General features: G+C 40.4%; 1 protein-coding gene across 1 annotated transcript in view; it reads right to left on the bottom strand.

Annotated features, from left to right (window-relative positions):
* Positions 1–12,584, bottom strand: part of fbn2a (fibrillin 2a) — a 110,409-nt gene that overhangs the window by 78,302 nt on the left and 19,523 nt on the right. The window contains exons 7-9 of the mRNA XM_073816293.1: positions 8,789–8,914; positions 8,377–8,505; positions 5,972–6,112 (exon numbers count right to left, since the gene is read on the bottom strand). Of these exons, the coding sequence (XP_073672394.1) occupies positions 5,972–6,112; positions 8,377–8,505; positions 8,789–8,914 (396 nt within the window). The remainder of the gene's footprint in view (positions 1–5,971; positions 6,113–8,376; positions 8,506–8,788; positions 8,915–12,584) is intronic.

Here is a 12,584-nt window from a genome sequence, read left to right as displayed (position 1 = left end):
TTAACTGTATTAGAAGGGGGAGATGTACCGTCTTTCTCCTGTTACTTCATTATCTATAATGAGCCACGCCCCGCTCCATTGAAGAGAAGAGCAGAGATCATCCATATTCATTAGTCAACCTCACAGTCAATGGAGACTATACATCTCTGTAGCCATTCAGTGATGTGTTGAGTTTTAATCCGAGTGCTGAACACATGACATCTACTTGTTTACTCGCGACTGTAACTAAAGTTATCTCCATACACGAGTGTGTGTGCTTCATCAAACACTGTGACGCGATCGACGTCCAAACGCACACACAAACACACGATGCCTCATATTTAATGCGCTTTGTGGTATTCTTATAAAAGATGCGATTGCAACCATCACATCTACTTGTTTACTCTCGCCTGTAAATAAAAGTTATCTCCAGACGTCTAATGTTTTCTTTGTGCTTCCGTCAGACGCGATCGACGGCCAAACGCACACACAAACACACAATGGCTCATATTTGACGCACTTTGTATTAAAGTGCCCATCTTATGACAGCTTTTCCACAAGTTATATAGGTGTATGAGTTCCATAAAGCATGTTTCAAAAGTTGTTTGCTCGAAATAGCTTGTAGGAAAAGATTGTTACCCATCTCTAGTAGCCTCTGTTTCAGGGCAGTTCAGATTGTGCCGTTTTGAGCTAGTCTTACATATTTATGAGCTGCTGCTCCTTTGATCACGCCCCACTACTAACGTCATGTGACCGTGCGCATGCTCAGTGGTATCGTGAGCAGTACAGACCATACTGTGTTATTATTTTATATATTATTATTATTAACGGTTTATGTTGCCAACAGACAAATCATGCAGAAAAGTATCACTAATAAGTACACTACAGGAGAAGAAACTCATGACACACAATGATTCCAGAGTAAATTGTGATGTTACGTTAGCAGTCACAACAATAAACTCGTTTTCCCTGGACAATGCTAACATATTCCAGTTATAAAACATTTTAGAACGCATTATTTTCGCAAATTACAGAAATTAAGACCCGGCGGGGATGTATACTGCTTGTGGACCGCGTGCTAATTGCTAAAAGCTAGCGGGAGGTCCGGACCGTAAAGTTATAAGAGGCTCGGGGGTTAGCCTCGTCAGAAAAGCCGGGGCGGTAAGGCCCGGTCTCGGTGTGTCAAACACATCATGACACACAAAGATTCCAGCGTAAATTGTGATGTAGCAGTCTGAACAATCCACTCGTTTTCCCTGGACAATACTAACATATTCCCGTTATAAATATTTTCAAACGCATTATTTTCGCAAATTACAGAAATTAAGACCCGGCGGGGATGTATACTGCTTGTGGACCGCATGTAATTGCTAGAAGCTAGCGGGAGGTCCGGACCGTGTATATTTCTATGCGGACCGTAAAGTTATTAGAGGCTCGCCTCGTCAGAAAAGCCAGGGCGTACGGTCTCGTTTAGTTTGGCAAAAAGCTTTTAGCTCTAGCATCGTAAATGTAGTATTTTGTGACAGAAGATGACAACATGCAAAATACAACGTGACTTCTTACCTTTTGTGATGAAACAACGCGATCGCGAATCGAATCCAGTCTGTTTCAGATGTGTGAATGATCCATGAAAGTCCAATAAAATACATCCAATTACCATTTTTGTCCACAAATGCTTATAATCCGTGAAATATAGATACATAGTCTGTTGTTTACATCAGATTTAGCATGAAGGTCTTATCGCCTACAATCTGAGGACTGTTTGCGTCGTAACACACTGTATATAAGATTACTCCGGGTTCCAATAACCACGCATTAAAACTTTGTTTTTAAAAGTAGGTGGGAGTATAATCCATAATATCCAAATAGCGCTGTTATTTCCGTGAGACATGATAACAGCACAGAGGGTCTCATTCAAGTGACTGCTCTATGCTCTCTAGCTACCTGGTGGGTGGAGACCTGCGAGTGGGGTGGTGGGTGGGAAAATTCAAACTGAATGTGACGAAACGGTTTGTTACGTCACAACGGAGCTGAGTTTTAACTCGCGCAATCAGAGACTCAAGGCAGAGGACATTCAGAAACCTGTATCTCACTCAAAACAGCATGGATGGATTTTTTTCCAAGTTTGTATGCGTGTGGGAGCATCAGAGACACAAAATAACACACCAAAACCCAGAAAAAGTGAGTTTTTCATAATATGGGCACTTTAAGACGCATCTAAACACATCTAAAACCCAGTTTATTCGCGTATATCTCTGCACAGTAAGTTTATTTAACGCAGGATCACGCATGTGAAGGCATTTCTTTTGTGTTGCTTTCACAACCAAACACGTAACAATAATGGCGTTGTCTTACTGCCTAAAGGCTGATTATGCAGCTCATTATGGAAGTGTTTTGTTCTTCATCTGTCAATCACAGTTTATTCAAGAACTTCCAGCCTCCTTGCATATTGCCTTCCTAACCAAAAAGTGACTTTGAAATTGTAAATCAATATCTTGCTTTATATGAATGAGTAAGCAGAATGATGTTCACATCATTTTAAAGAAAAAACTGTAGACTACTACATCCTGTTTTGAAAAGTCTTGGGAAAACATGTTTAGTAAGGGTTTTGTGGATTTATATCAGTGACTTAAAGAATTTTGCTTTTTCAAAAACCACGCATAAACATTTTTCTCTCAAAAATACAAACATGTACATACATGTTAATCAAATAATATAGTAGCCCAGTTTGTGCTGAATGCAGTGTTATAAGACTTTTGCCATTATTATGTTTTTAAGCAACTGAAAAAAGCACAAATGTCAGTGCAGGTCAAAACTTCCCCAGGGCCCCAAAAACCCCTTAGACCCCAGAAGGTTAATTCAGTAATTTCATCATCATAATCTCACATAACAATAAATTATTTTCTTGGGCCAAAGTCAAAGTTGTGTTCTCATGTCTTTTGATTGTGAGGTAACATTTACTTGCTAAATAGATACTTTCATTATATAGTAAATTATTTATAAGCTGTCTCTGAAGCCTTGATCTGCGAGCAGCTGACCTTTGCCTCCTTTGAAATAAAAATTGGTAAAATGACGTTAAAACTGCAATATAGGTAAGCGTAAAAATAGGTAAGCGTAACTGAAAACATTGCTAACTTTACAGGCTCTTTAAATTTTCGCGAATCTCATTCATACTACCAGGATTCATACCATACAGTACCTACTGTTTTAAAGGGGACAGAGAATGAAAAAACATTTTTTCCTTGTCTTCGTTGAATAATGGTAGTCTACCCCCATTCACGAACATACAAAAAGTTCTAGACATGCTAAACATCTCAGTCTCATAGAAATTTCTCTCTTAGAAATGTCAGCCAGAAAACGGCCCAATCTGAAAAACTGATGCTTATGACATCACAGGCATCTAACTGCCCCTCCACTTTAAAATAATTTGCTACATTTTTTGAGTGGCAGCAAAGTCAGCCAATCAGTAATGAGATTGCAAGTTAAGCCAGTAGGGGGAGCCAAATAGGTACAAATCCACTTGTTTAAAATCCCCCACCCTAATAGAGCTATCTGAGAGGGGATCGCACACTGGCTGCGCCGCTCAGCGCCGTTCTAAATCAACTGAACACATTGTTTTCTATGAGTATACGCACACCGGCGCGGACAGGGGCCACCTGGCGGTGCCGGTGTGCGTATACTCATAGAAAATAATGTGTTCAGTTGATTTAGAACGGCGCAGCGCTGAGCGGCGGTCCGCGCCGCCCAGCTGTAACTCAGGAAGTTGCTCAAATCCTTGTCGCGCCACACAGCGCCACTTACATAGTTTAACATTAATATTATATTACATATTACATACATATATAACATCATATTTGTCCCAAATCATTAACGATTAACATTGGCTGCTAACGTATATTTTGCATTTTGAAGTACACGCTATCTGACAAAGCTCGCGCTATTTAATGTGCACTTCCGGTTTACAATACCTCAGAGTTGTCCTAGACGCGACTCGACGCGGCCAACGCTGAGCTGCGTGGCCGGTGTGCGATCCCCTTAAGGGATTACAGACCCAAACAAAAAAAATTTGTCTACATGTCACATCACAGAACAAGGATAAATACCCTGTTCAATCATTCTATGTCACCTTTAACCGACAGTAAGTAGGTACTTTATTTCATTCAGTACGTACTGTCACTGTATGTGGTTTCGAAACCTGCCTTAGTGTCGGCTCACTCAAAAACATGAACACCTGTCATCTAATCGCTTGAAGGCTTCATGCTTGCATCCAACCACCACCTGTCACGACTGGGAACAGGAATCAGGACGCACATGCAGGGTTCACATGAAATAAATAACATTTAATATAAAACAGGAAACAAAACACGAGGAGTAAAACAACAGGCAGGTAAGTAAAACAGGAACATCCAACACAGGGAACAGACAGGGTTGTAATGACAATGATCCGGCCAAGAGTGTGACACAAACACTGGTATAAATACACAAAGACTAATGACACACAGGTGGAATGATTGATGTGATAATTAACAAGTGTCCAGGTGATGACAATATAGAACAGACACAAAACATGACACGGATCACCGTGACATAACCCCTCCCTCTACGAGTGGCTACCAGACACTCACATAAACACAAAACAAAAACAAAGTCTGGTAGCGAGAGTCCAAGGGAGGGGAGGAGGGCTTGGGGACCCTGGCGAAGCCGGCAGCCGCCGGGATGAGACCAACAGGAACGGTTGGCCGGACTGCGCCAGGAGAACCGGAGCGATCGCTCCGAGAACCGAGGCAGACGAATTACCCCCCTCCTGGGAATCGCCGACGATCAGCTGCCCCCGGAAGTCATCTCCCATCCCCTCGCGGAAACGGAGACCCTCTCTCGGTAGCCACCCCGGGGAAATGATCGGGCGTGGTCCGTTCCGGATCCCCCTGCGAGCAGGATGGTGGTCCTCCGAGGGACCGTCGACGACGACTCAACCGTTGGGGGACCGCCTGGGCCGATCCTCCTCCCGCAGGAGCGAGCGATCGCTCACGGTGGTCCCCAAGAGACATCGGGGCTGATGGGGAACGAACCCCGATGTAACTACTCCCCCTCGACGAAACTCCTGGGGGAGCCGCCCTCCGTGAACCTGCTGCGTCCAATAAGGCCGGATCATTCTGTCACGACTGGGAACAGGAATCAGGACGCACACGCAGGGTTCACATGAAATAAATAACATTTAATATAAAACAGGAAACAAAACACGAGGAGTAAAACAACAGGCAGGTAAGTAAAACAGGAACATCCAACACAGGGAACAGACAGGGTTGTAATGACAATGATCCGGCCAAGAGTGTGACACAAACACTGGTATAAATACACAAAGACTAATGACACACAGGTGGAATGATTGATGTGATAATTAACAAGTGTCCAGGTGATGACAATATAGAACAGACACAAAACATGACACGGATCACCGTGACACCACCATCTTAATTCGGGTTGCAAACTTTCCATATCTTGATAGCTCCAGCTGTATATCTTCATCCTGAATAAGTGGCGGTACGTTTGAAATTATTACCTTTACAGTTGGAGATCCTAAAGGTTGAACAGTAACAAAAGCTCCACTTACCACTATGGTACCGCTCTGTATCAAACCATTTACAAGTTGTTCTTCCTTCAAAAAGACCACAACCACCTTTTCATCCGCGATGCCAAAATAATTGTTTTCATGTCCTACTCGCTCAGTTATGTCCAACAACACTGTTATGCAAACTTGAATGATGTATCTAACTCCATGACGGAAAGACAGAGACGCTATTCGCACATCCAGGTGGTCATCCCCTCTCTAGCCACTTGAATATCAACTTCAGAAATAATCAGCAAAACTTTAACTTAATTTCTCCTCTAGTTTAAATATTAAATTACTTTTAATTGTACCCGAAAAAGGAACAGTAGAAAAGCTCAAAAAGAACAGCTGTCTGAGTGTTGTCATTGATGTCTGTTAATTCACCTGATCCTGGTACAGGACATTTCTCATGACTCCAGCAGCGGCCGTGGTCACAGCAGCATTGGGTTCGACTGAAGCGTCCACTCAGCTCCTGAACACAACGTCCATGAACCACAGACGTGAAGCAGATGCCTGCATGTGGATCTGATAAACACACAAACATAACATCAATGCCTGAACAAACATTAACAGAGCTGAAGAGATGAAGCTAGCCATATCAACCCAAACCTAGGGAAAAATGCAGCTAATAAAAATAATTTGGGTCTATTTGGGTTTTGAATAAAGAACTACAGCAGGATCACCTGTGAATCTACAATAGACTGTTAGTGAAGAGCTTTTATGAAGCCAATAGTAGGTGGGGCCTGTTGTCACCATCGTGAATGCGAGTCACTTCGCAGCACTCGTAGACAACCGAAAATAGGTAAAGAAGCGGGACGTGGGTCAAGCTGAGGTGGCTGGTTGGTGAATCCATACCCACCTAGCTCAGGGGTAGTGACAGCCGTGGCAGTTCACCTGTCACTCAAGTGGCCACGCCCTTCATTATGCAGAACTTTAGGGCTTAATATAATTTAAATGAATGAGTAACAAAACAATTCACCCCCTCACACAGTTGTCATGCAGGGCAAAAATTAGCCATATAGACCAAAATCACTTTTTGTACCAGGCTGTAAACATATTGGCCCTCATTTATCATTCTTGCGTAGAAACGGGCGTATATGTTGGCGTAAGATTATGCTTACACTCCTCTCACCGCCTGATTTATGAAACTGTGCGTACCTTTGATATTCAGGTGTACGCAATACCTGCCCTTCATAAATGCCGCTGCTGAAAACGATCGTCATTAGAATAACAAGCCCATATAAATTCAAGTCTCCGCCTCCCCCACGCCCTCATTTTACGCCATTGACACACGAAAGACGGCAAAGACGAGAAACCAGGGAAGTGGAAAGAAACAAAATTGTTTTATTTGGGAGTTTAAAGAGCGGGATTAAAAACACATTAATAATTGCATGACGTTTTGTAATATTTGTATTATTATTTTTATTATTAATGACGCTTAATTGATATTTAGAAGAATAATTATTTATTATTATTATTATTATTTAATGTTGCCTACATCTAAATTATATGTCTGCTTAATGGATCGGTTAAGTTTTTTTAAAATAATATTTTAAAATGATGTAGTAACTTTTGTAGTGTGTTTTTCTGTATTTACATACAGTTGTTTGTTAGCTAAGATCCAGTTTGATACGGAGCTCCGGATATAATTCAAATTAACAATTTGTTTCCACGACATCCACATGTTTTACTAGACTAATTCATAATTTGAAGTAATAATAATTGTAATAGTAATTACGAAATATTATAATAATTAATTCCAAGGAACAAACTGTTGAATATTGGGAACGAATTTTATATTTATGGCCATACTTTAAACTAAATAAGAAAAAGAAGCATCCATATGTAGCATAAAAGATAATTCGTGGCCATGATTTTGTCCGCATGTCATCATGATCGGATTTATGGCTCCATTCAACACAAACATTTTACTTTACCTATTCATGTGTAGCTATTTATTTATCATCGAATGGTATGTAACTAGCTTACATTTTGATGCATTATTACCATGTTTTCGTAGCACATCCTTGTGCTTTCTTGCAATGTGCCGCTTCAGATTCCAGGATGAATATTTGCTAACTTTTACAGTCTCTCCGCACTTCCTTTTAATGTTTTCTTCCTGTCCAACCTTAACTTTGATTTTTACTTTACATTTATGTATAAGGCTTGAATTCCACAACTTATTGCTAGACGTTTTTACAGATTCTTGAACTAGCAAATTATCAAAGGGCGTTCTGGGTTCAACGAGCGGTGCTGAGCGAGCGGACTTTTTAGAAAGGCGCTTTGATGGTAATATTACCGCACCGCTCAAGGCTCCGCTCCGCTCACATGCTTTGCCCTGAAATGTCAGGTAAAGCGCCCAGGCTCTCAACTGAAGGAATACATATGCATACAAATCAAATGCTTTGGTAAAGTCTCTCAAATTAAACATTGAAGTCCATGTTGCATAAAAATAAACACTGAAGTTTGTAAGTATTATGTTTTTTTTTTTACAGTGGGTCATAATATATCATATATTTTAGTTTGTCAGTGCGTTTTGTGGTGTTAGGAAGTGTTTGCGCATTTCTGCACTAACTCAAAATGTGCGTACACCACCTCCTGAGCTGGCGTAGGATTTGAGCGTGCCATACGCCAACGTCCATATTGATAAATCTCAAAGTCACCGTGGTTTTGGGTGTACGCCAGGTGTACGCTGGAAATTTGGTGTACGTACTTTTGATAAATGAGGGCCATTATTTTCTGCTGTAAAGTTGGGCAAAGTCTTTTAAAAAGTATTAATGGCTGCTCACCAAGGCAGCGTGTCCGGTCTGTAGACAGAAGATATCCAGAAGGACACACACATGAGTAACTGCCTGGAGTATTAATGCAGTATCCTCCATCACATACACCATGATCAACACTGGAACATTCATCCACATCTAACAAATAAAAACAAAACTCAGAAATATCTTACATTTATAACCACATTAATATAACAACCAGTCATAGACATCTGACATTTGCATCAATCTGACATTTGCATCAATCTCTTCTAGATAGTTCCTTTCAAGTTTTTTTCAGAAAAAAAAAACATAAACAACATACATATCTATGAATTCAAGTATTTACACCTTTATGAATATCATATTGCATTGTGTTTGTACTCTATTGTCTTATTTTAATCTTGAGAAGACTCAAGAAGTGAAGAGTAGAGTAACTCACCCTGACACATGAGTGAAGTCATATCATGATGATATCCCAGTGTACATCTGCACTGATACGATCCTGCTGTATTTATACATCTGCCTCCTTTACACAGATCAGGTATATACTTACATTCATCAACATCTGATCAGAAACAAACACATACAGTAAGTTCATCTTCAGCTAGGATATTGATAAGTAATGTGAATTAAGATAAAAAAGAATAGAAACCACATATTATGATTTGTTTATAATCCCCCATATCACAGACGCTGGGTTTATTACTACAAGTGACCCTGGACTATAAAGCAGAAATATTCAATAAACTTTGTTGGAGAAAAGTTAATGAACTGTAGGCAACCATTGTAATTTTGGTGATACCCGCTCATGCCTACAGACTGAATTAAAGTTGCCATGAAACGGAAGTAGGGATTGTCTTATTGTCCCAGTGGTGACGTATATAAAAGTGATACGGCTTCTGAAATGTAAAAAGGTAGGGCTGGACTTAAATTCGTCCATCAAGAACTGACTGGGTCGTTTGAAGTTGGGTCATATTGCTATTTGCTAATCACTGCAATCTTTTCCTGGACCCCGCCCACCTGTCATACCATATGACCGGAAGTAAAGAGAGATTGTTTTGAAAAGTGGAGGAGATTTATGATTTTGATTAAAGTACAAGTTCGGTATTTTAGACTTAAAGCCCTGTTTTCAGATTGTTTATGGTGAAATAGAATGGTTTTGACTGAAATTTCGACATTTGCGGGTGCCCTGAGAATTTTCGCGTGTTTGTGTTTCACCTCACACCTCTACAATGGGTTTAATGGTGCACTGGAACAATCCTTCCTAAAATGCATTAAACTTTCGTTTACAAAGACGTGAAACTCACCGAGTGGTCAGGGGTGTTCACTGATATGCTCACACAAAAATCGCTGCAAAAGATGCTTTTGGTGTTTTAGCATTCGTTGTTAACTTGTGGACCTATTTTTCCAAACGCCTCACACCCGTACATTCTTCCGCTTAGAGCTTGAATAATAGACACTCCAGCCCAGGTGGTGGCGCTAATCCGTCTTTGCCAATTGCAAGAATAGAAACAAAGTTTCCGGCGCGGAGTAATACCGTACCTCACAGCACATCTAATACAAGTCCATGGAGCTGGTAAAAACTACGATAAAACCTGTTGGAATGCGTCTTTTGGAGCGATTTTTGTGTGAGCATACCAGTGAACACCCCTGACCACTCGGTGAGTTTCACGTCTTTGTAAACGAAAGTTTAATGCATTTTAGGAAGGATTGTTCCAGTGCACCATTAAACCCATTGTAGAGGTCTGAGCTGAAACACAAACACGCGAAAAATCTCAGGGCACCCGCAAATGTCGAAATTTCAGTTAAAACCATTCTATTTCACTATAAACAATCTGAAAACAGGGCTTTAAGTCTAAAATACCGAACTTGTCCTTTAAAAATTGTGAGGGCACATGATTTTTTTTTTAAATAATGAAGCTCACAGATAAGTAGGTTTGCCACCCTTCCCGTGAAATACGAAATCGTCTCGTATTTACAGGCATTTACAGTACAGGTATTTAGAGGATTTGTCCCGTATCTTTATTGCTGTGCAAAATATCATGCGCGTGTCATCAGTAAAGCCGGTTCCGTGATTAGTATTAAATCGCCATCAGCTGCTTTCAGATGGAGCGGCATTTATTACACAGACCCGTAGATCACAGAGAAGCTAGGCAAAATCGGGTTCATAATCGAGGAAAACCGATTCCGATTATCTATGCGATTTTGCCTAGCTTCTCGGTGAACTACCGGTCTGTGTAATAAATGCCGCTCCATCTGAAAGCAGCAGATGGCGATTTACTTCTAATCACGGAACCGGCTTTACTGATGACACGCGCATGATAATCGCAGTAGATTTTTGCACAGCCCTACGTATCTTACATAGGTCCAGATTTTGCAGCATCCCATTCAAATCACCCCACCAGCATTGTGTGAAGACACGTCCTATTCTGCCCCTGATTTGGTAATCCTCACTGCCATCATTGGTTTGATTGGTTTGTTTAAAATTCATGGGCCATGAATCACGGCCAATCTGAGTCAGAGGAGGGCAGGACGCCGCCCCGCTGGTCTCATCTGTATGATTTCTCGAATCGCTCTCACTGGATTTTTATGTCATTTGCCTCTTGGTTCTTGTGGCGCCACATGAAGTTTAACAAACCCATTGTATCAATCACTGGTTAGATCAGCATATCAGTCAAAAAAACGGGATGTGAGTGATCATGTACGGGACAAATCAATTACCCCAATAATACGAGACCCCTAGGCATACTGTGCAAAGACACGTACCTGGCTGTTATTATTTTAGCCCACGAACCAAAAGGCTTGCCAATCTTTTCCATTTCGCTAAGCCAAGTCAATCTCCATTTGTCTTTTAAACCTTTAACCTCATAAGACCCAAGTTTTGGTTTGTCTTTTTTTAGATTTCTACCAGCTATTTTGGGGTGAGGGAGAACCAATAAATTTAATAAGCAAATATTTTAATTCTTAGAACCTGAAGCAGTGTATTTGTCCATGTTTGTGTACAACAGGTTCCAGTTACACAGAATTAAGTATTATGTTGAAAAAAAAAACATTTGATGTCCATGTATGTGGACACACCAGGTCTAAGGAGGTTAATGATCTCTGATACATTAAAGCTTTCCTGCATTATAAGTATGTCCATGCTAGCTGAAGTAAAGTTTATATAAATGTAACAAAATATTATTACCTTAGTTCAACATGCTATAGTCAGAAAAACCGAAGTGGATCCGGTTCGTAGTGATTACAGGATGCTTACAGTGGAGAGAAGAACGTGCTTTCACTCCACTCCAGGCTTTGATCACATCCCACTTAGCAAGGTAAATACACGTCTTCTTTATGAAAAGTTAATTTAATAATTTTGCAATTGACGGAAATCCGTCGTACACTCACAGCAATTACCGGAAGTCCACCAAAGCGATGGATAGCTTTAATCCATGCAATAAGCAAATCCACAGAATTGCAAAAAGCAGCTGTCTTAGTGAGAAAACAGCTGGGCAAGGGTTGGCGGAGGAATAAAGGGCCAGTCCATCCCTCTCTGGCTAAATTGTTACAGTATGGGAAGCCTCATATTTAAAGTTACAGCAGGATTCTCTGGATTATTTAAAGCCACTATTTATGTGTGCCAAAGCCATTCTATATATTCGACTTTGAACAAAGCATTATGATCCTGATAGATCTGGAGTGTCCAGATTAGACAACATATTTAGACTGCATTTGGCAAAAGTAAGACCATCACACTAATACAAAATGCTAAAGGTTTATGTCATATTAAACTGGTAAAATATGCATGATGTAACCATACATTTTACATTACAAACTATATAAACTATTATAAAAGTATGGGTCTCATTTGCATTCTCAGTAACATTAAATATTCAGATATGTGTGTAGTAACCTGTTAACCTGCACGAGGATGACACCCTGAAGCATTAATTATTTACATTAGCTCAACATTACTGTTAGTTTAAATGTAAGTTTAAATGTTGTCACCATATAAATACATGGAAGAGATAATAAAACTTATCTGTGATCATTAAAATGCCTGCATTCCACTGTTCTGGGAGAGGAGTGATGGTTCTATTATCACATTAACTAACCAAAGGGGTACCACAGGGTGCTGTCCTGGCCCCTTCCTATTTTTAATATACTGTACACAACACTCATGGGTGTCAGCTCTTTTCTAGCACATACTTTTCTACAAAATATTTATTGCATCTTTCAGAGAAATTGCTTAT

Source organism: Paramisgurnus dabryanus, chromosome 11, assembly GCF_030506205.2.
Source record: "Paramisgurnus dabryanus chromosome 11, PD_genome_1.1, whole genome shotgun sequence".
In the NCBI taxonomy this organism is placed as follows: domain Eukaryota; kingdom Metazoa; phylum Chordata; class Actinopteri; order Cypriniformes; family Cobitidae; genus Paramisgurnus; species Paramisgurnus dabryanus.
Note: the sequence above shows the minus strand (reverse complement) of the source record. Positions and strands in the feature narration are given on the sequence as shown.